The sequence below is a fragment of the Drosophila biarmipes genome, chromosome X (genome assembly GCF_025231255.1).
Source record: "Drosophila biarmipes strain raj3 chromosome X, RU_DBia_V1.1, whole genome shotgun sequence".
Classification (NCBI taxonomy): Eukaryota; Metazoa; Arthropoda; class Insecta; order Diptera; family Drosophilidae; genus Drosophila; species Drosophila biarmipes.
In genome coordinates, this window is record NC_066611.1 from 7,816,834 (window position 1) to 7,840,272 (window position 23,439).

At 34.8% G+C, this 23,439-nt stretch overlaps 2 protein-coding genes across 3 annotated transcripts; one reads left to right on the forward strand and one right to left on the reverse strand.

Moving 5' to 3' along the window:
• The first annotated feature begins 2,910 nt into the window (after positions 1–2,910).
• LOC108036088 (uncharacterized) lies at positions 2,911–13,849 on the forward strand. 2 transcript variants are annotated; one of them, XM_050886130.1, is made up of 6 exons: positions 2,911–3,076; positions 10,461–10,778; positions 11,617–11,733; positions 12,235–12,521; positions 12,578–12,737; positions 13,464–13,849. In XM_050886130.1, the coding sequence occupies exons 2-6, from the start codon at positions 10,570–10,572 to the stop codon at positions 13,624–13,626; spliced, it is 936 nt and encodes a 311-aa protein (XP_050742087.1). In that variant the 5' UTR covers positions 2,911–3,076; positions 10,461–10,569; the 3' UTR covers positions 13,627–13,849. The 2 variants fall into 2 exon arrangements, with proteins under 2 accessions (XP_050742087.1, XP_016967531.1); XM_017112042.3 differs by having other exon boundaries at positions 2,911–3,070.
• On the reverse strand, positions 13,692–22,437 carry LOC108036095 (type-1 angiotensin II receptor-associated protein). The gene is made up of 4 exons (XM_017112057.3): positions 21,861–22,437; positions 19,371–19,517; positions 14,535–14,604; positions 13,692–14,438 (listed from the first exon to the last, which is right to left on the reverse strand). The coding sequence occupies exons 1-4, from the start codon at positions 21,906–21,908 to the stop codon at positions 14,224–14,226; spliced, it is 480 nt and encodes a 159-aa protein (XP_016967546.1). The 5' UTR covers positions 21,909–22,437; the 3' UTR covers positions 13,692–14,223.
• Between the last annotated feature and the right edge of the window lie 1,002 nt (positions 22,438–23,439).

A 23,439-nucleotide genomic window follows, 5' to 3' on the forward strand; every position in this document is an offset into this window, starting at 1 on the left:
TTAACGAAGAACTTTTATTTGGGATAGAATATTGTCGTATGTATTTCTAAAGACAACTTCCAAGTGAATGCTGATAATTTACTGGGCCAAGTACAGAAGGAAAAATAATTTTCCGTATAAATGTCCTTATTGTCTTTATCCTTTTTTAAGGAAATGAAGAATAAACGATATAATTCTACAGATTCTCCATTTCCAGAAAGATCCTAAGTATCGTGAGTTAGTATTCAAAATATAAAACGTAGAGACCAAAATGAAAGAAATGCAAATATCAACGTGTTACCCAAATAAGAATATTTATAAATTACTAAATATTTTAAAATACAGAATATTTATAAAATATCCTATATTACATACATGCTTAACTACCTTTTATCTATCGTTAATAAAATAATTTGGCAATGCATTTACAATAGTAATTCTTTTTATTCCAATTAACAAATTATCTCTTAAGTTCATATTAACTGATCTAAAGTATTTCTTAATATTATATTGCTTGCCAGAAAATGTATGTATGTTCAAATGTCCACAAATTGGCCATTAAAATTAAAAATGATTACAAGATTTATGCAACAGCAAATATTTTTTAATTAAAAATAACAACAAGCCAGAGCGTTTTTTAGAGACTTTTTGGCTCCACTTTAAAAACCCATTTTACCTTTCACCCATAAAAGTGTTTTAAATCCACTTAGGCCTGTGTTCACTGTACTGCCTCTGAACATCAGCACCTTTAACAGGGGCAGTGTTTACCTTTTTGTGTGTCGCCTTCGGCTAGGCTCGTAAAGCGCAGTTTTAATTGCTGCTCCACTGTCACTTTTCTTCGACTCCGCCGCGGCTGACATTGTAAAAGTTGTTTGCCATTGTTTTCACTTCACCAGCGACCACAATTGATGGACCGCTTGGACTTGGAGGCCGAAACGTCGACCAGACGACGCTGCGATGGGAAAACTCCGCCTTGCCGATGATGGCTATTTGGCAATGCAACGAGTCCGCCGCGAAGGCACTCTAAAATGGGTCAGCAGCAGCAGCAGCACACCAGCAGCAGCAGCAGCAGCAACAGCACAGCAGCAGCAGCAACAGCACAGCAGCAACACGACAGCAGCAACTGCAACACCACAGCAGCAACAAGTTGGCTCTTCAGGCCGCCCACTCCACTCATCGGCGATCGAAGCTGCCAAAAGTTGCAGACTGCTAGGACTTTATTACCTATTAATTACAATCTTTTATTTAAATTTAAAGGGAAACATTTTATTTAATTATTAAAATTCAAAAGAAAACATTTTTTACTACTAAGGAATTTTTAAAAATATTTTTTTTTTTAATTATTTTTATTTTTGTTAAATATTTTAAGCTTATTTTTGACTGCCAGTAACACTCAGTTAGCATACTTTTTAATTCCAAATTTTATTTTAAGTAAATACCATCTCTTATTCAATTAAAAAAAATTCGGAAAACAATTTTTTTGTTAAATCTTAAACTTTTTTTTGACCCGACTGCCAATAAGACTCAGTTACCATTTTAAATACAGGTGTTGGGATATAACGTACATTTTAAGTAGCTTTAAAAATACACAATAAATTTCTTTTCCTATCAACTTCTGCCATAAGGGCTTGGTTCGATTCCTTGGGATGCCAGATTTGACTTGAATTCCATAATAAATTTTCAACGGATTTTTTAACGTTTTTACGACATGAACCTCCTACATACAGACAAGTAAGACACAAATTTTTCATCTTTTTACAACTCCTGCGTCTGGGATACTTGTTTAATTAAATCTGTAAGACAAAACATAACTCTGATATATTGACTGTAAGATAAAATTCAAATAGTCAGAATTGGTTGGATATAAATTAAAATATGGTAAAATTCTTTACAATTTAAAATTTAAAAAGCGCCCAAAAGTCCAAAACTCCATTATTAATAATTATAAAATAACTTTTATGTTTTTTATAATTATTATGTTTTTTTTATTTTTGTTAAATCTATTAAGGTTATTTTTGACTCACAGCAACACTAAGTTAGCATAGTTTTTAATAATAATTTTTTGTACTAAATATAATCCCTTATTCAAATAAAAAAAAAATGTGGAAAACATTTTTTTTGTTAAACCTTACCAAGCTTATTTTTGACCCGACTGCCAATAAGAATCAGTTACCATTTTAAATACAGGTGTTATGTTGGGATATATCATAACATACATTTTAAGTAACTTCAAAAATAAATCTTTTTTCCCATCAATTTAAAATAATATTTGTATTTTTCAATATTTATTATGTAGTTACTTAAAATAAAAATTAATAAAATATTTTTATATACGAAAGGGGGCTAAGAATGTCTTGTTCTTATTCAAAAAAAAAAAGCGGAGTATGTAGAATATGTATTTATTTTATTATTTTGGAAATTTATCAATTGAAAATATTTGTATTATTTTTACTTATTTTGTCTTTACTCTGTGTAATATGTCAAATAATTTTTTTTTTAAATTTATTAATTTGTTTATTAATCTATTGAATATAGTTGTAATATATTTTTGTTTATTTATTATTGATCTGTCGGAAATATTTGTCTTGACTTAATTATTTCAAATTATAGCTTTGGTATATTTTGTTATGTTTTTACTTTTTTTAAACTTTTTTTATGGCATTTCCTTTTTCCAGGGTATCAACAGGTGTTTTCCCGCTCACCTGCCTTCCGTGCGCTGTTGTGATTTTCGTAGCCGCGACTCAGCTTTTGCTTTTGACACATTTTCGCGGCTGCCTCGTTGCCGCCGACGCTCAAAGTTGTCGTTTTTCTGCCTTTTCTGCCTTTTGGCTGCTTTTTGTGTGGTTTTTTGTTGTCTGTAGTTTCTCGGCTCTCCTGGCTTCTGGCTTTGGCTTTGCTTTTGGGCCCGATCGATCGGTTAGTTGCTGACTTTGCGCGGCAGCGAGCGGTTTGCATTGCCATTGCTGTGCCGGTTGTTGAAGCCACTTACCAACTACCCATCGCCTTATTGCCACTGCGGCTGCGCATGCGCCCCATCGGAATCGGCGGAGAAAAATAGGCCTTCTGTTGGCTGTTTTTTGGTTTTTTTACTGTGAGTGTGAGTGTGGAAAAGTGAAACTGACCAGTACAAGAAACCGAAAATTAAAAACTGAAAACGGTTCTGAGTGCACAATTTGCCTGGTGTGTGGTGCTGTCTGTGTCCAAAGTTGTGGCCTTCTGAGCGAAACAGTTTAAGATTCCAAATAATGATTTCTATAGATGGTTCCAATCCACCTTTAAATAATTAAGCTCTTGTTTACCTAAGTTTTCTAGTGTTTCAAGTTGGTAAAGTCTTTTAAAAATTTCAATGCGTATCATTAATTTAGTTTTCTGTTTCTAAATATTTTTTAAAATGTTTCTAAAATGTTTTCCTAACTCTTTTTAATTTTGTAAAAAAATTATAATCATTTTTTATTATTTTATTTTTGTATCAAGTGTTGACAAACAAAATGTAGCATTAAATAATATGGTTTTCTTAACTATTCTTTTTAATTTTTAAAATTTTTCTCAAAATTTGATCCTTTTTTCTGATGTTGTTATTGCTGCTGATGTTGCATTTGTGTTTAGTGTTGTCCATAAAAATGGCGCGCAAGTTCAAAAGTGCGCACTCATTGCAGATCCTCGGATCTGTGGCAAATTCTCAGAGCTGTTGTCGCTGCTGCCTTTTATGGCCGAACTTGATCGAGAAGTTGAAGAGTTTTACACTGGGAAATAATAATAAAATAAAGAAAGACTCGAGTAATGGGTTAGGTTATACAATTAGGTTATGCAATAGGTTCCATACCTTTGAGATGTTTTCTGAAGCGAAACTTACACAAAAATCTATTCATCGTTTAGTGTTTACTTACTGCTGTCTAATTTATTAATAATTTTTATGGTGTTTTAAAAAATGCATTTATAACTTTACTAAAAAGTGTAAATGTATACAAGACTTTAGTCACTTTTCCCGTTTTTTCATTTTGTAATACTGAAGCGCAGATTTTATTTCAGGTTTTATTTTTGGTTTTATAAAAGTTTTAAAAAGTGATTTATTTAAATATTAGGAAAACTTAATAAGCTAAATAAGCACTTAGATAATATTTTTTAAATCTGCAATGATCATGTTTTTTAAATTTTTAATGGATTTTACTGAAAAATAACTTTATATTCTGAGCCATACTCTTCTTCGTTTACAAAAATCAATTATTTTGAATTTTTTAAATATTGATTATTATTATTAAAGAAAGATACATGTTTTATTTGAATGTCAATGTACTTGAAAGCTACCCTTTACCTTTTTTTAACACCTTAATTAATTGTTTAATGGTTTCCAAAGGTCAAAACCTCTGCAAACGATATTAAAAAACAAGTGATAGGCAATCAGCATAAATGCAGGGCTCCGAGGCCCTTTGGCTTTGACCATGATACGGATCATAAACTTGATTACGTCTGTGCCTGGTTTATGATATAGACTTGGTGGTGATTTCTGGCCGTGCACGCAGTGGACTGGGTTTGGGGGTCTGGTGCTCGAGGAATGGCAGTGGGGATGGCTGTAATGGCTCTGCGAGAATGGCCATAATGACGATCGCGGGACGGATTAGCGGGCAGCTGTGAAGTGCGACCTGGCAGTGGGTTCTCCGCCGGCTCCCCCTCCCAGTTGCATAATCCCTGGAGCTTTGGCATCCCGGCCACAACACCCCACAGCCCCACGGCCCATCCAGCCATGTGCACACTTCTCATTCGCAGCTGGCTTTCTGTGCGCCACAAGCGGCGATCAAAACTGGAGCAAATTAACCGAGATTAAGGCCCACAATTAGGTGCCCAATGTGAAAGTTAAGGCAGATCCGCAGACCCGAGCACTGGAAACCTGTTGCTTCTTTTTATTTTCTGTATTTGGCCGCTGGTGCGCTGGTCGTTTGTCTTTGTTTTTATTTCTTCGCCGTACTGTGGCTCATCTGCAGCCACGGCCACTTTTACTGCACTCCCTCGGCCGCGGGAAAAATACAAAAAAGCAAAGAAAAAGTCTAGCATTTAGAGCTGGCTTGGCAAGCCCATACTTTGAACACCCTAGGCATTTAATTATTTTACTCTAAATAAAAGTCAGTAAACAAGGTATATAATTTCCTTACCATTTTAGTAACCTCTTCGCATCTGATATGATTTAATTTGTTTTGTTTTTTATCATTGATAATCATTGTCTCTAGCGAGAAAAGAAAAAGGTGTTTATTTCTTTTTTTTTTGAAAATTACTTATAATGAAATGCAAAATCCTAGAACTTGTTGAATACTTGTTTTATTTAATGTTAATAAAAACGAGCAACAATTTAATTAATTTATTTACAATTTATTGTAAAAAAAGTAAATATCAACCACAGGCATAGATTTTTATTTTAATTTTTTTTTCAAAAATGGTTTCCTATTTATTTTATTTAACGCTTTAAAAAAATTAAAATGTATAGGCAAAAATTAAAATTAATAAGCAAAAAATAAAGGTATAAATCAAATTAATAAATTATGATCTAGATGGTTAGTTGCTTGAGCTTACAAAGTGATCAAAAATATATATGTTAAATAAATCAGTCTTTTCTTATGTAGGGCTATTTTATTTAAATGTACTTTTTATATATTATTTATATTTTAATTTTTTTTAGGTATATTTTTTAAAATTTAAATACATATTTATAGAACCAAAAACAAAGATAATACATTACTTACATTTTTGTATTCGAAATCCTAGTCTTCGACGACAGATTTAAAATAAGTATCTGATCTTGTCGGACTCTGCAGCTTATAGAATGATAAAAAATCAATTCTAAAACTTGGTTAGTTAGTATACCCCCTTGCAGGGTGTTTAAAAACAAAAGAAACCCCGGGCTTGGGCCACAGTACGCTTCACTGACCTATACCAAGGCCCCCGAGCGCTGATGCCGCGCTTTTAGCTCTCTTTTGCACTTTTGAACTCGACCACAAAACTCTCGCCGAAAAAAGTGGCAAATGCCATAGTGGCCATACAGCCATCAAGTTCAAGTTGGCCAAGTTTCGTTTGGGACTCCTCCGCCGGAAGTCGCCGTCGGGGGGCACTTAAAATGCAGGGGCCAGCGCATTGGAGGTGATCTCAGGTGAACCCGCGGATCCAAAAGGTGGAGAAAAGCAGATGAAATACAGAGAAAATTAAACCGAAACCCAGCGCTTTCGTTATGACGATCGTCTCCATTGCCATTATCGTTGTCAGCATCTCGGGTCCCATTAGTCGCTATCAGCGATGAAAACTGTTAGAAATTTCGAGGGCAATTTCATCGCTTTTATCACTCGGCTTCGATTTGATTTCTTTTCGTTTCCGTGCGAGAAATGGGCCCTCAACTTCCCCATGATTTGACACTTTTTATTGGGTTCAAGCAGTTATTTTTCGACAGAAAATCACAATCATAGGAAGTGAGTGCCAATAAAAAATCTGCTTCTAGGTATTATGATTCATAAACTGTTTTGGGATGACTTAAAAACTGGTAGGAAACTAGAACTCAAGTTGGGCAAAAATCAAAAAAATATTTTAATTAGCACTTCAGGAAATATTTGTAGTCTGCAAGGGCTTTATATGACTTACTTCCTGATTTTTATAAAATAACAAGTATTTTTTTAATTATTACCTTTATCATATTTTCATAATTACCCCAATTGTTTTTCTTCTCTTCTTCCAAATTGCTTTTGCTCTTGTTTTGTAATGCTTTTTTTATTTTTTGCAGCTTTTAAAATTCTTTAAGCTCATAAACAAATTGTTCTACAATTTTTAATTGCTTAAAAAGCATTTAAATTCTGACCTAAGCTCGGGTCTAAGTCAGCTCTTAATTGAAGTTAGAAACAAATTGAGGCTAAACCTGATTTAGAAAAAAATTCTTAGCTCAGTTGGAAAAAATCTACAAATGGTGAAAAATTAAAAAAAAAAATAATTCACAAATGTCACAATTTTTATTTTACTTTTCATTACGAATAAAATAAAACCCATTGTCATACAAGCAATTCCGGAACTCGAAGCTTCACAACTATTTTGTTTTTACCATTTTGGACTCTGACTGGACTCTGGTTTTCCGCTGCAGATTCGTTTCGACCCTGTTTTTTGGCCTGGCTATTTGCATTTTCGTTTAGCATTGAACCAACCGGTGATCAGTCGTCAACTGCTCCACTTGACATACATATCTTGGTGATATTTCGCATCAGTGCACCCAGAAAAATAAATGGAATCACTTTAACTTAAATCATTTCAATTGTAAATGTAAAGTTTTGATCAGAATTTGTTAATAATTTATACAACACCTATATAAAAAAGTATATAACAACTTCCTACTTAACTATTGTTTTAAGAAATAATAGGACTTTCAAAAATATATTTTACATAAAATAAAAAAAAAAAATTTTGGGAGTCTTATTTTTATATTTATATAAATGTTTAAAGAGGTATAATATAAAGTTTAAACAATTTTGAGAAATATATTTTATAAATACAAGTTGAATATGATAATTGTTTAATCAATTTTATTCGTAAAAAATGTTACTTGTGCTTGAAAAACTAATTTAAAAATCAATACTGTTCACTTATGTATGTAGGAAATTGTAATATATTGTAATATATATTTTACTGTGGCTTACAAAATATATTGAAAAATCAATACTATTTGTTTATACATACAAGTTATATAGGAAATTGTAATTTAATATATTTTGTACATATAGCATTAAGTATTAACATTATTTGATCAAAACTACTGTTTATAAATAATTTTTATTTTAATTTATATTTTTGCTTACAAAATGAATTTATTAGAATTAAAAAAAAATGCATTTTAAAGTCCGCTATGAACAATTTTTAAGCAACTATTTAACTAGTATTTAAAACTTAAATTAATATTTGAATGAAGCTAAAATTCTTTGGCCCAATTTGTGTTAAATTTTCTCTTGCTATTTTTTTCGGTGCATTTAAGCCCTGTTTTCTTGGGGCGGGGCGTGGCAGGGGGCAGTGGAGTGGAGTGGAGTGGGTGGAGTCGTAGTTTCACGCAAGGTCCATTGCCACACACGCCACTCATTTTGGCCAGCTCCGTCATCTCATTTATTGGCTGTATGCATAGTGGCCATTGAAATCGCACGAAATCGGCGGCCCAGCCGTTCCCCACGGAATCACTTTCACTTTGCTTACCTACAGGGCCACCTCTCAACCCCCCTTTCTTTCCGCTCTCGCCCAAAAAAACTTGCGTAAACTTTCGTGGTTTCAAAACGAAAAATATGTTTATACCGATGACAGGTAAAAAAAAAAACAGAAAAACAATAATAGTAATCACAATAAATGAATGGAACAGGGAAAAAAGGTGTTATAGGGGACATTTTGGCAGCTTTATTAGCAGGTTCGCGGTGCGTGTGTTCAGGCCATTCCTCGAGTCATGGGGGTTTCAAAGGGGGGCTTACAGGGTTTTTTCTGGTGCTTCAACGTCTTTTTACTTTCGAGTGGCTAAGACGCCAGACCACGCTAAGGTCAAGGGACAACTGGCCCGTGACCTTCCACCACAGGCCATGATGTCAGTTGGCGCCTAGATTGCAAAAGCTTTCCCCGCAGATTACCTATCAGCAATCCAGGGCTCAGCTTTTTTAAATCCCTTTAAAGGTTAGGGAAAAATATAAAATCAATGTGGGTAAACTTGTAAGTAAGTTGATTTTATACAACGGGTACATTGTTGAACTTATTGCCTATAAAAAATATTAAAATTGACTCCTGGCTCTGTGCTAGATGGGTATTATTATTTTTAAGGGTTCCTATTTGGTCCTATTTTAAATTAATATCCCTTATCATTTATTCCTTTTATAAACAAAAATAATATCTGTTAATATTATAATAGAGGTCATGAAAATAACAACTTTGACATTGATTAATTAAGGTATATTTTATACATTACTCTGATTTATCAACACTTGGAAACTCAATACCACAAAACTTCTCAGAGTCTTAAACAAATTATCAAAAAATTCTAAAAATTTTAATAAATAAAAAGAAAAACAATTTTAAAATTGCTACGTTTTTTTAAACACTTTTAATTTGTTTTTAAAGGTTTGCTCTCAGTTAAAATGAATATCCCTAAGCATTCATTTTCCTTATAAACCAAACAAATACCAGTTAATATATCCATAATGATCGTAAAAAATCCAACTTTGACATTGAGTGAACAAGGAATATTAAAGCCCTGATTTATCAACTGATCAACAATGGCAAATTGAATTCACCCATTGTTTTCGGACTCTCTATATATACACAGTACCCAATCTAAATTAATACAACACACTAAATATGCAAGTCAGCCTCGTCTGGGAGATCGATTTGTTGCAATCTGTATTCCCGTGCCCACCTGTCTGCCTGCCCACCGACGAGTAATTGGCAACATATTTGTCAATCCGCCCAGCCAACCGTATTGCCACAATGATAGACCATTGTCTGGCCATCAACGCTGCGTATACGTAATGTGTGTTGCACGTATACGCCCCGTTGGTTTGCCAGCTAATGGCAGGGCGTGGCTAGCCGATTCTTGGCTAGGGCTCGGCCTGATGCAATAAATGATATATATACTATACGTACCATACATGCCGGGTAGTATTAAAGAGTAGAGGAGCGCGTGTCGTCACTTGCCATTGTTTGGGGTTGATAGCTCGATCGTCATGCTTTTTCCCGGGGCTGGGAACGGGGTCACCTGAGTCGCAATGCTGGGAAGTTAGCCAACCGGCGAGTGGGCCTACAGGTCTCATCAATTCCACACCAGAAAAAAACCTTCAAAAAGGCTCTGAAACCATAAAAAGAAATTTACAAAATATTATTCGACTGATTAATTTCACTTTTAATATTTTTTTATTTAATATAAACACCTTAAAGAGCGACCACAAAAAAACTAACCTTCTTTCTCTTTACAACTTAAAAATTTTGATTTCTTGTCGCCCACGAGCTAATAATTATGAGAAGCGCATAGGAGGGCGTCATTATTGAAATTCACCACAATTGTAATTCAGCAACTATTTTACTTTCACCTACTGCTAGCAACGAGTTTGTAATGCATATTTCACTTGTAAACTATAAAAAACATATCTTTGACACATTGCTTTTGAAACAATCATTCTTTCTTTTGGTGTACAAACGTTCATTTCAATTTAATAAGTCATAACTTAAACAGGTAAATACTATTTTTCTGGTCAACAAATAAGGTAAAGACATAACGATTGGTCGAGTGACTTCTTTGTAAGGCGTATGAGCGCTTGAATTATTTAGAAACGTTTGGCGACGCCTTCGACTTTCGACACGCAGCCCCAGACTGCCAATCCCTCGACCCTTAAACCCTATCCTTTGGTAAATAGCAGTGCTCGCAGAGCAGCGCGAACTTCTCCAGCTGATTAATTAAAGAATAACTACAGTGGAATCCCTCTCTTTCGCACTGGGAACAGTTGGTTGGACACGTTGTCGGTGTCATTGGGAAGCGGCTCAGTCCAGCCGGCGATGCCTTAGTGGCAGCTCCTCCAGATTGAAGCACACCACCACCACCACCACGCCAAGATGCCCTATAACCTCTGGCTGCGACGGCGCCTCCAGCTCGTGGCCTCACTCCTCTTCTGCGGCCTCCTGGGCTATTTGACCTCGGAGGCGGTGGCCAAGCCCACGTTGTCCTTCAGTTTGCCGCAGGGCCTGCAGGGGTTCCCCTCGTTCCAGTCCTTCACCCAGCAGATCATCGAGCAGCGCAGCGTGCGCCAGATGAAGACTTACAGGTGAGTGGTGACTCTTGAATTGGGCACTTTTAAAATATAGCTACTAAACAAAGAAACAATTCGGCAAAGGCTAGTTTAACTAAAGGAAATTTTTATAAATCGACACCCACTTAGCTAATAACTTTGAGAAGCGCATAGAAAGGCCCTCTAAATATATATCGATTTATTTATTTTATTTTTAGAAAATTCTTCTTTTTCTACCCCCGCTTACCTAATGATTTTAAGAAGCGCATAGAAAAGCCAACTAACTAGACATAGATTTAGAGCCCATAAAATATCACTACTACATAAACAATCGGCCAAGAGAGCTTATGATATAAAAAAAAATACATTTATTTCAGAAAATTTCCCTTTTCTGACCCCTGCTTAGCTAATAATTTTGAGAAGCGCATAGAAAGGCTCACTAATTAGAAATAGACCGTAGAAAAGCGCAGCGCGCGCCAGATGAAGACATGCAAGTGAGTGGTGATCCATTCCATCCGGGCTGTGATTAGCAGTCAAGCAACGATCGTCTAGAGGGTTTCACTCGCCCGACGAGTCCATTGCCATGGACGTCACGTATCCGCACGGTCGGACGCCTGGCCATGTGCCCATAACCGCCGCATGGAGTTTGAGCTCTCACTCAAAGCCCTCCTCACACAATGCACATTGAAAAAACAGAGCTTGGTTTTAAATGAAAATATGCTGATCAAATGTATTTTGAACTTTGCGTCTTCTTATTACATTAGCTTAAATTTTAATCACAATTAAAAAAATAGTATTTTTTTAAAAATTGTATAGAATAAAAATTTGTATAAATTTGACATATTTCTTTCCTGTGTACTCTCTTTTTTCGCAGCGGGAAGCGGGTGAGCAACGACTCCCTCATTATGATATACTATCACGATCTGACCATAGCCGTAACGGAGCTGGGACCCCAGAAGCTGCTACTCGGCTGTGAGCTGATCGAAATCTAGTAAGTATATTCCAATTTTTAAAACAGATACAAAAATGAGCAAACTATAAAAATAATATCTAGGATTGTGGTTATGTGAAAGAAGTTGACTAAGATTAAAAAACAAATAGTTTTATTAGCATTTGTTTGTACAAACATAAAGCTATTAGGTTTCATTTGCAAATAATGTCCACTTCTTTGTTTGGAAGAAATCAAGGTTTTCCGGAAGTATTATTTTGAGTGACTTACGTGGACAGCTGATTAGACAGAAAGTCCACAGGGTACACCCTGAATATTTGATTAGGCACACGATATAGCACGTTTATGGAAATCGAAATGTCCGGCTATGGTATCACAAATGTGATAGTCGTATAAATATTAAATAATTACAAACAACAAATTTAAAAAAAAAAAACACAAAAAAAGCAACTATTGAATGCATAGAGGCGTGTGATTAGCTTATAAGTATGAGAAGCGCGTAGAAAGGCTGACTAACAAATGCTAATTCTCCCTTTTCCACAGCAACGATAAAGAGGGCAAGATGCTGTTGGAGGGTCTTTCTCACTATAACCGCCCGCTGGAAATCAAATTCGACGAAATGCTGAAGCTGATGGACCAGTGCGAGCAAGTGGATAAGCTGAGCTACGCCTCTCGGCACAAGGCCAAATTGGAGGGCGGCGAGCGGAGCAGTGGCGGCGGAGGAAGCGACTCATCCTCCACGGGTGGAGCCAATGATGGTACAGCCCTCAAGCTGGCCACCAATATCTTTCCGCGCAGTCCCTTCTCCCTACTGAGTGGGATTATTCCAGGTATATTAGGTCAACTATACGATGATACAATGGTATTTAATAACTCCTTTGAACAGGCACAAAATGGTGTGGCACTGGCGATATCGCAGAGACATACAGCGATCTTGGCAGCGAAATGGCCATGGATAGATGCTGTCGCCAGCATGATCTGTGTCCTATTAAGATCCGAGCCTATCAGAACAAATACGAACTGATGAACGATTCGCTGTACACAAAGTAAGTAAAGACAGTAGTTGGGGGAACTACTTAAGAAATGGGGTGGTTCGGTTTTTGGGATCCCCAAAAATATTACTCTTACTATAAACTATATTGCAACTGAAAACGTTTATAAGTATGATATATCAACTTTATGAGATTAGATTAATATATTCCAATTGAAAACGTTTTTTAAATATGATATATAAACTTTTTGGAACACATATAAAACGTTTATAATATATAAATGATTAGGTTTAGGAACATCATAATAAATGGAGTGGTTCGGTTTTTGGATCATAAAAAATATAACTTTATATTATAAACTATATTTTAACTGGAAACTTTTAAAATGAAAATTAAAAGTTTTATATATTTCTTTTATTTTCCAAAATAGTTAAAGATCATCATTATAAATGAAGTGGTTCGGTTTGTGGGATCACTAAAACATTTCTGGATGTTATAAGCTATATGCCAACCGATAACGTTAAGAATTATGATATAAAAACTTTTTTAGAACAGTATTAAAAGGTTTATAATATTTATATGATAGGATTCTTATAGCTATACTCTATATTTTTTTTAATTACCTACTTCATTTGCTCTTTCAAATAAGAATGGGTTTTTAATAGGGCTATAACTTTAAACCCTTATAGCTTATTGGATAATTTTTAAGAACATTATTTTTAGAACCCAAATGTTCGTAATCCCAAGATATATCCAATAATTCCACTGCTCCCCCTACAGATCCCACTGCATCTGCGACGACATGCTGTTCTCCTGCCTGAAGATGACCAACACCTCGGCCTCGCAGCTGATGGGCTCCATCTACTTCAACCTGGTGCAGGTGCCCTGCCTGGACGGGCGGAGCAACCAGTACAAGTTCCGGGCGGCCAAGGAGGGATTCTAGGCGGGGGAGCCAGAGACCACGGGGGGTACTGTACAGGAGGTGGGGAGAGAGAGGGAGTCGCCCTATTTATTGTTTTACAAATGATGACGCCCGCTTTTTATTTTCCGAATATTCTGTTGGGTTTTACAGTTTACAATTAGCGTTAACGTTATCTAGGATAAGTATAATGTAGAATTGCAATCTTTGTTATACAAATACAAATACAAATACGAATATAAATATATATATATGTGTATAATTTATTTGATTAGCCGTCTTTATTCGTTGCCAACGTAAAAAAAAATGTATGTATATATTTTTTAATTCCGATTCCGAATCCATCTTTAACTACAAAGCTTAACCTTAATCGTTGTCTCTCTCACAGTATTGCACTAACAAAACAAAGTTCGACGAACAACCACCCACAGATTTTAGTATATATATAAAATTTTGATTCGCGTTCGTGGGGAGTTTTAGTTTTCAGCAGGCAGCGACACTGACTAGTGGAGTCTTTCTATGCACGGGGTTGTCTTTGCTGTTCCATCGGGGAGCTGGGATCCAAGGCGATCCCGCGACGATGTGATGGGTCTAGGTACTTTGGAAGGGCGCCTGGAGGGCCTAGAAGATGCTGGCCACGTTGGGGCCGGGCTGCGAGTTGGTGGGTGTGGGCTGGGTGGGCCGGTCGATGTCCTGGTAGCTCCTCTGCTGGCTGGTGGGGAAGACCGAGCCCGTCTGCAGGGTGCCGCCCCTCGTGTTGAACTCGCGGTAGAGCAGGGCCACGCTCACCGGCCGCAGGATCAGGTTGATGATGCTGAACGCCACGGCCCAGCCATCTGAAAGGGTCGGAGAAGAGGGCTGATATCAGTTTGGTGTCTTGGCGGGATCGCAGATCCATAGGGTGTGCCTGTAGGGCGGGGGAGATGACTTACTCATGATGCCATAATGAAGAGCAATGCTGACTATGTCAAAGAAAATGCTAGAAGCGTTGATGACGAGCGCCTGCAAAGAGATACGAGATGGTTCAACGTGAGTTTGGGGAATGCTGGGATTGGGGATTAATGGTACAAGCTGTTCTATAAACCCGAATAGGTTTTAAGATCCTAAAACAATTTTCAGAGTGATTTTATATTTTATTTTAATAAAAACAAATTAATAATTATAACAGGGTGGGAGTAGGGATAAAGGGTTTAAGCTTTTTATTAACTGAAATAGGTTTTAAATTGATATACAATTTTAAAGTGAATTGGTATTTAATTTTGATATATAAAGGTCTATTATTATGTAATGCTGGGTCTAAGGATAAAGGATTTAAGCTTTTATATATATACCCCCGAAGAGGGTTTTAGATTCGTATGTATATTTTTAAAGTGAGTTTTTTATACAAATTCAATATACACCAGCTTTTCATCTTTGGAAAACGTACAACTTTTTTGTAGCAAACTTTTAGGCTTATTAATCCAATGTAGGTTGAAATCCCTTAATAAACCCATTTAAAACTAATAAATTACAATTTTAAAACAAATCAATATTAAATAATGAAACAGAATTAGGGCAATTGAATATCCAAATAGATGAATACTATAATTATTTAAATGCTATCTAAAATTCAAAGAAAATTAAATTAGAAATAAAATGAAAAAAAAAATCAATGGACACTTTAACCTATAGAAAATGATATTTTCTTTAACAAGTGCAGGGCTGTAAAACCCACTGAATTTTTTATTTTTCCTAAAAATTGCTTTAAATAAACTATACATTTGTACTTAATAATATAATAATAACATATGCAGATACCAAGAGTATTTATTTTTAAAGACTCTGAAATTATAGCCATTGCTTTCCAAATATGTACATTTTATTATTGTACCAAAATTCTATATATGGATACTTTAATAATATAATTAAAAAAAAATATAATTGCTCGCCACATATTTATATTCAATATAAAAATTACAAACTGATTATTTATTAATATAATAAGCTTAAACAAGCATATTTGATTTAAAAAAAAATCTGAAATAATAACTAGGTTGCCAAATGTTTATACTATAGTTTAAAAATGTAAAATTCATTTAATGTAAACTGGAAAAATATGAAATAATATCCATTGGTTACCAAAATCCCTGTCTTATGAACCCAACATATGAACATGCGTCCCCCTTTCTGATGATAATAGCTTGGCGAACCCAAGTGGACGACATATGTTAAAATTCCAATTCCCAGCCCGCAGGACCTCCGTCGAAATCCTTCACCCACTTAGCTCGGGAATGTCCCCGCACGACTCTTCGGGGAACTCCAAGTTGTTGCCAACAACAATTTACATATTTGAAATTAAATAAATGATGTTCATTGATTTTTCCTTTACAGTTTCGCCCAGAGGCCGCGGGAGAACGCAAGTGGAATACCTTGTGGCTTGCGAAGGATTGACATCGAGTTGCGTTCAACTCGCTTGATTAAGAGGCGTTGCTAATGGCTTTCGGGGAAGCAAACAAAACAAGGGCCGACGCCGGGGAATCCCACACACATAGCTTCCCAGAGCCTCGTTGAAGGGGAATCGTAGTGCCCGATCTATAGAGTCCTCCCCGGGGCCTGTGACCCGAAATGGCAATCGCGTGCCGAGGGTCCTTCAAGACGGTGAAAAAACAAAGCCAGTAACTGGCGGCAGGCTTGGGGGCTCTAAAGTGCCGGCGATTCGGCGGAGGTGGTCACTTTTCTGTCGGCCTAAGGTCAAAGTTGAGCTATTCGCCTCTTTACTTACAGCTAACCCATCTATAAATACACGAATACCCGCAAACTTCACACGCAATGCCCCGAAAACCAGAACTTTTATGTGAAAATATTTATATTCATTAATTCCCAGGCGGAGAAAGAAAAAGTATAACTATATCAGTTATTTAAAGGGCCTTCTTTCTTATACAATATAAAATACCAAAAAGAAAAGTAAAGTTTTTTTTATGTTTTCATATTTATAGTTATTATTTCTATAAATTAATATATCATATAATATTATATTAGGCTATTTTTAAAAAGCCTTCCAAAAATAAAAAATGAAAAGGTATCTAAAAATTTAAATGGCATACTTTTTTGGTATATATTTGGTATATATTTTGGTATTGTATTTTGATCTTTATTTCTATAATATCTTTATCAAATCATATTATATTATATTATCTCTATAATCATCTCTATATCATTTTATTTTATGTTCTTTTAAATGCCTACCAAAAATGAAAAAAATATCCAAAAATGTAAATAAAATACCACTTTGGTATGTTGAAAATATTATAAATATATTTTATTTGATCTTTTGATCTTCATTTCTAAAAAAATATGTTATCATACCATATTTTACAACATTATTTCTATAAAAATATACCATATTATTTTATGTTATATATATTATTTTTTGATGAGAATTTCTACATTTTTGTACTGTTTTTTTTCAGTGAACCTTCGCCTAAAATCCACTTTCATTAGCATACCTCCACGCGTTCAGATTCGGCTTTGGTTCCGATTTTTGTTTTTATTATTTTGGCCATGCCACCTGACGGGCCAAAGCCAGTCGGGGGTGGAGCAGAACCTTAGAGATTGGCGATCGGGCCGCGGGGAAACCAGTTATGGCCAAGTTAGCCCATCAGCGAGCAAATTGATTGGCCATAAACGTGCCGCAGCGCTTGGTATTAGCCAAAGCAGAACGAGAGTTTTCCCTTTTAGAATTACTTGGCTTTTATGCCAGTGAGTAAGAATTTTATATTTATATTTGCCCCAAAATCCCAGTTGCAAATCACTTGGTGCAACAACAAAGACTTTGCCACTTGGATAACCCAAATGCGTAATCTTATCTATAGGCATTTATCTGAAACGACTTTTCAACCAACTTAATCTTAGCTTTACTGCCCTGCTTTTTAAATATTCCTTTTTGTGTTATTTTCTATTCTTACTTTTATGATATAATATATAATAATTATATACATTAAAAATATTTTTCTATAAATATATTAATCTATAAATGTATTAAAAATTATAGTTTAATAATTTTAAGGGAAGTAAAAAAAAACAAAAATAAATTTAAACTGAATTTCCCTATTTTTGTGGACTACATAACACCGTTTGTATGCTATTTTGCCATGATTAATCGCATTAAGTGCAGTGACTGCATCATCATCAGTCAATCACTGCATTTGATTGTTTAATTCTCGCTGTTTTCTCGGGCACCTGCTACTTCGTCAGAACTATTTTAGTGAGAACATTTGTTATTTTCACTTTGCCTGTGTATGCTAATTGCCGATGGGCGCTTTTCGAGCAACCGGTTTGGGCGATTTAGCAAATTTCGAGGTGATATCAGTGCCAGTCGCCTGGCATTTGATCAAAGCATTTGATCAGCGCCAAAGCCAAGGGGCAGTGAATTTTGAATTGAATATATTGAATATTGAATTAATTGGATGAGTACAGACGCGCTCACAGTGCTAACTACAAGAGCCCTTATCTTCAAGGCAGGCCCATCGGCAGCACTTCCATGAGTCACAAAAGGCAGTGAATGAAAAGCTCCTATCAAGTCTTAAATGCCAGTGCAATCGCAGTACAGCCCTCTTGCGATTATCATTTAACTTAATAAAAATATTCAAGTTCTGACTGTAATATACTATACTAGTATAACTAAGTTATAATTCTATGACCAATCTTTCTTGTTCTATCTTATCAAATACGGCAAGATAGTCTGAACACGTGGAAAAAACGTTCAGTGGTTAAAATTCCCTTAAAAAAATATCAAAACATATAAACAAATATTTAATGGTTAAGCTTTTTTTAGCGCTAAACATTTTTTCCTGCAAGAGTATTTTTAAAAAATTTTTTAACAAATAAACAAATATTGAAAATAAAAGGTTAAAATTGCATTAAGGACCTAATTTTGTTTAAAATTATTTTAGCCATTATTAAAAAATGTTTTTAAATAAAATATATTAATTATATTATCATAGTCAAAAGTTATAATATCCAGAAATAAATTTACTGCTGCAAGGTCTTTAACCTTTTCCTTATTATTTTTTTTAAGTAAATTTGTAAAAAAATATAATAATTAAATGATTTTGACTGATTATTTGCATATCAATTTAATATTTAAATGCATTCTTATTTTTCCTTGTTATTTTTTTATAAATTTACTTTAAAAATGATTTCCGCTGATTATTTACATTTTAATTTAATATTTAAATGTATTATTATTTTTAATTGAAATGAATTTGTTTCTGCAAGGTTTTAAACTTTTTTAGATTATTTTTCTTAAAGTAAATTTTTTTTAAATTTATTAAAACTGCCATAAAAATATTTTAACTCAATATTTAAATTTGAATTTAATATATGAAATATATATATATTGGTTACTGTAAATTGTTCACCATTTTTATAATTTATTTAAGTGATTATTTACCACAACGTTTATTTTAACTGAATATTTAAATGGCAAATATTTTGGTAACAAAAAAAAACTTTTAATGATTTTAGTGTAGTATGCATGTAACATGGTAATCAATTTGCTTATTTTGAAAACGACTTTGGAAACAAATCATTAAAAATTAATATATAAACAGTAATAAAAAATAAATGCATATAACAGATCTACGATAAATGAAAGCTATGATACCCCCATCTAGGGTATAGCAAGCCATAAATGGAATTAATTGAAGGGCAGACCCAATTGAGTGGATCAGAAGGCATACCACAGGTACATATATGATGCGATACGATACGATGATAACAAGACTCACCGTCTGGACCGCCTCGATGGAGTCCTTGCTGTGCATCGTCCAGAACATGGCGATCAGGAAGAGGAAGTTGTAGAACTCGTACGCCCCGTGGCCCCAGGTGCCCAGCATGGCGTTCGAGATGAAGAAGAAGTGCACGAAGGCCACCAGCTGGAAAAGGGGGGAAAATGAAAAATGGAAAATGGGAAATTGGGCGGCGGAGGCATGGGGCAACATGGTTATGGGTGCCCATCTGGTTAGCACATATGGTGGGCATAACCATAAGCGGTTTAGTGCCAAGTGAAGCCCCACGAATCCGGCGGCGGAGTTGCAATCGCAGGCCTCGTCGTATCGGCTGTCACTTGCGGTTAACTCGGGGCGCTAATCGCCGCCCCCCGCGACTGGCCATTAACCCAAGGAGGCCCAACAAGTGAGAGTTGCGCACAGCTGCGGCCAGCGCAATAGCAGCGAGTTACTTTCATTTCAAGCCCTATGAGCAGGATTCTATGTACTATTTTGTTTGGTAACTTTTTTTATTTAAAAAACAACATTATTCATTTAAATAACCACAAAGCAACCTTTAATTTTGTTACTCTACCTATTTTTATATAACTTTTTTTTGAGTTCGAGTACCATAGCATATTTTGTGTTTTTGTATTATCTAATTTTTATGTTTTATAATTACTCAGTGGTCTTTTAATACTTTCTAGAATATTTCAGCTTTTGAACTTTAGGCAATATATATTTTTTAAATAAAAGTATATCATGGGAAAAATAATTAAAATTTTATTTTTAAATCTTTTTTAAACTTCAAAACATTTATGTTCAAAAAGGTTTAAGTTGCAAATCAAGCTTTTGTAACTAGAATTACATTTTTTAAATACACCATTTAAAATTAAATATTAATTATATTTAGAAAATATCTAAAGCATTGCTTAGTATTTTAATCCATAGAACTGAACGTACGGACAAGTTTTAAATTAATATAAAAAAAATTCTCAAAATGGTAAATAATTCGAAAAAGTATGCAGTTTTTGTCTATATTTACTTTATATAAGTTAGAATTTTAACTGAAAACTTTTAAAAAATTTGTTCCCTTGCCCCTACAAATTTCATTATTTTTTTGTTTACTGTGACATCTTTTTACGCCCAGTGCTGTTGTTCCAACCAAGCTGTGCAAACACCCATATGTCATCTATACTGTGGCATAATTTTGCAGTGCAAATAAAGATTTTTACTAGACAGTTTAAATTTTCTGATGGATATTTTTGTTTTCATCTAGGGTATAGCACTTTTACTTGCTCATTTTTGACCGCAGCTATAGCTACTTTTATTTACTTATTTCGCTTGCATATTTTTGCATCTTAAAATGTGTATTTTTCAACGCCCACTGCTATTGTTTCCACCGGATTTGTCCCAAAGATATGGCATTTATTTGCCGCCGTCATTGTTGGGGCTGCTGCTCTACACTTACTTATCTATTTTTCGTGTTTATTTTTTACATCCGCCTACTGAAATTTTTCGGCCTGAGCTGTACCATTTTTCATCTACTTCTTGGGATTGTTAAACTTAATTATCTGCGTATTTTGTGTTCGATTTTACCTATTATTATTAATAAATATTAATATTTTTAAATACCCGCCCACTGCTAATTCTTTGGCCGCAGCTGTGTCATGTTTTATCTACTTTATATTCTAAACCACAGATATTTTTTCGACCGGATTTGTCCCCTTTTTATCTATTTCGGATGCCTTATTTTTTTTTAAGTAATTTTTATCCACGCACAGCCACAGCAGTTTTATATAATTTTTTAATAATTTTTATATACTTATCTACAGCGTTTTCTTAATTTTTTATCCATTTCCCTAAAAGTACTTCCTATCTCCGCTCTACGCTATTTGTATCATTATAATTGTATATACTTTATAATCTTATTTCAAGCTGTTTTTATGACCTTATTTTCTTCTTTTTTATATATTTTATTTGTTTAAAATATTTTTCAAAGGCTTATTTTTTTTTCAGAAATGATTTTTTTTTCACTAATATTTTTTTGCTTGTATCTTTTCTCTTTTATTTTTATATACTCCTTTTTAATCTATTTTATGTGCCTATTTTTTAACCGCAGCTGTATTATATTTTATTTATTTTGTCTACTTTTTTAAAATATTTTTTGTGGCTTGTCCACCTTTTTTTATATATTTCGTTTGCTTTTAATTTCTCCATAAATATTTTTAAAATCCGCCCACTGCTATTTTTCCGCCCTCAGCTGTGTCTCGTTTTATACACTTTATCTACTAATCCAAAGCTATTTTTTAGACCAGATTTCTCTTCTTTTTTTTATCTATTCTGCCTGCTTCATTTTCTATTTATCTTTCTTGTGCGCTCAATTTTCCGCCCAAGTATATGTCATTTGCTATTTTCGCGGCCGCAGCTGTGCTGCATCCCCTGCTTGGTGGATGCTGGAGTGCATCGGCAGCGCGGGTCGGCCTCCCGCAGCGCGCACTGCTTGCTCACCTTCACACGCACGAAAGGGGATCCCATCAGTTCGTTGAGGTCGGTCATGATGTCGCTCCCTCTCCCTCGCTCTCGGCAGATGCAGATCTAGCTCTCTCCCTCGCTCCTTCGGCTCTCCCACGCAGCGGCGGCGGCGGCGGCGGCGGCGGCGAGAACAAAAACAAACAACAAAAAAAGGCGCACAGCTGTTTCGTTATTTTCGTGTGCAGAATGCAACAATTTGCTGAAATTGCTCCACTTTGCGTCTATTTTCACTTGCAATTCACTTTCAATTGGCGCAGCGAACTGTGTGTGTGGCGCACTTGTTGGTCTTCCCTGCCTTCGCCTCTTTTTTCCTCTTTTAATTGCAATTATTTTGCAATCGCCGATTTTTTTCGTGGGGCGTCAACGGCAAAGGGCGACAAATTGGCGGTGGGGCACAGCAACAATTATCAGCCGGGCGCAGCAAAAAAAACAGTGTATATTGTCCTCCCTGGCAAGCGTTTGAAGGCGGCGGAGCGAACGAAAAAACCCACGAACAGCGCTTTTTGATTACTGCGCTGCGGAGTTCGAAGCCCCTGAAATTGAAAACGAGGAAAAGTCAGACCAGGTATTTTTCCGTTCCAAGCTCTACATTTTGTCGCTGTTGGCGTATGGTCACACCGGCGCAGGCCTCTCCAATTAACAGAAAATGTTAGAATGCAGCCTCTCTGCATTAACAGCAATGTTATCTCGAATGTTGGGGGGTGTCTCGGCTAGCACACCTGCATTGGTTATCGAAGTGTTCGCTGCTGTTATCGGTTTCGATTTAAAAGTCGCCTATACTTGTTAAATAATAACTTAAAATATTAACTCCTTTACTGTTAATTTTATTCATAATTTTAATCAAAGTCAAATGCCTTATAAATTGCGCATAAGCATAAATAATTTATAATGTTCACAGTGCACACTTTTATACACTTTATTTTAGACAGCTTGCAAAAATCTAAAATTTCTCTTCTGTTGTTAGTAAGATGAAGTTGAAGATGTAATAATTTCTTAAAAGATTGAACCATTCGACGAAGGTAAAATACAATATTTTGCATTTATATAAAACATATGTAGGTAAGCCAAGACAAATGTCGTTAGATTCGGTTTTTCCTGGTCATCTATGGTAAAGTGAATTCTTAAGACAAATGCATACGCATAAAATACTAATAAAAAGTTGCTTATTCGTAAAACCTTAAATTTTTTATTAAGCTGGATCAGCAATATTCAAAAATATATAATTTTTAATTGCCTTCTAATTTTGAGTAATTGTATTTAGTACTTAAAAATATATTTTAACAATAAATTATAAATGTATTACATTAATTAGAAGTTAACATGTTTTTAGAAAAAAAAAAAAAATTTGGTTTACATTTTAAAGGATCGAAATGTGTAAATTTGTCTATACTCGTATTATTGAAAAATCTATGTTTACTAAATATTTAATAATCCAATTTTAAAATTTTTTTTTAGATATGTCTTCATTGTTTTTTTGGTCTTAGGAATATAATTTTTTTAATATTTAAGAATTCAAAAATAAATTTTTAAAAAATCCGACGACTACGGAACTGCA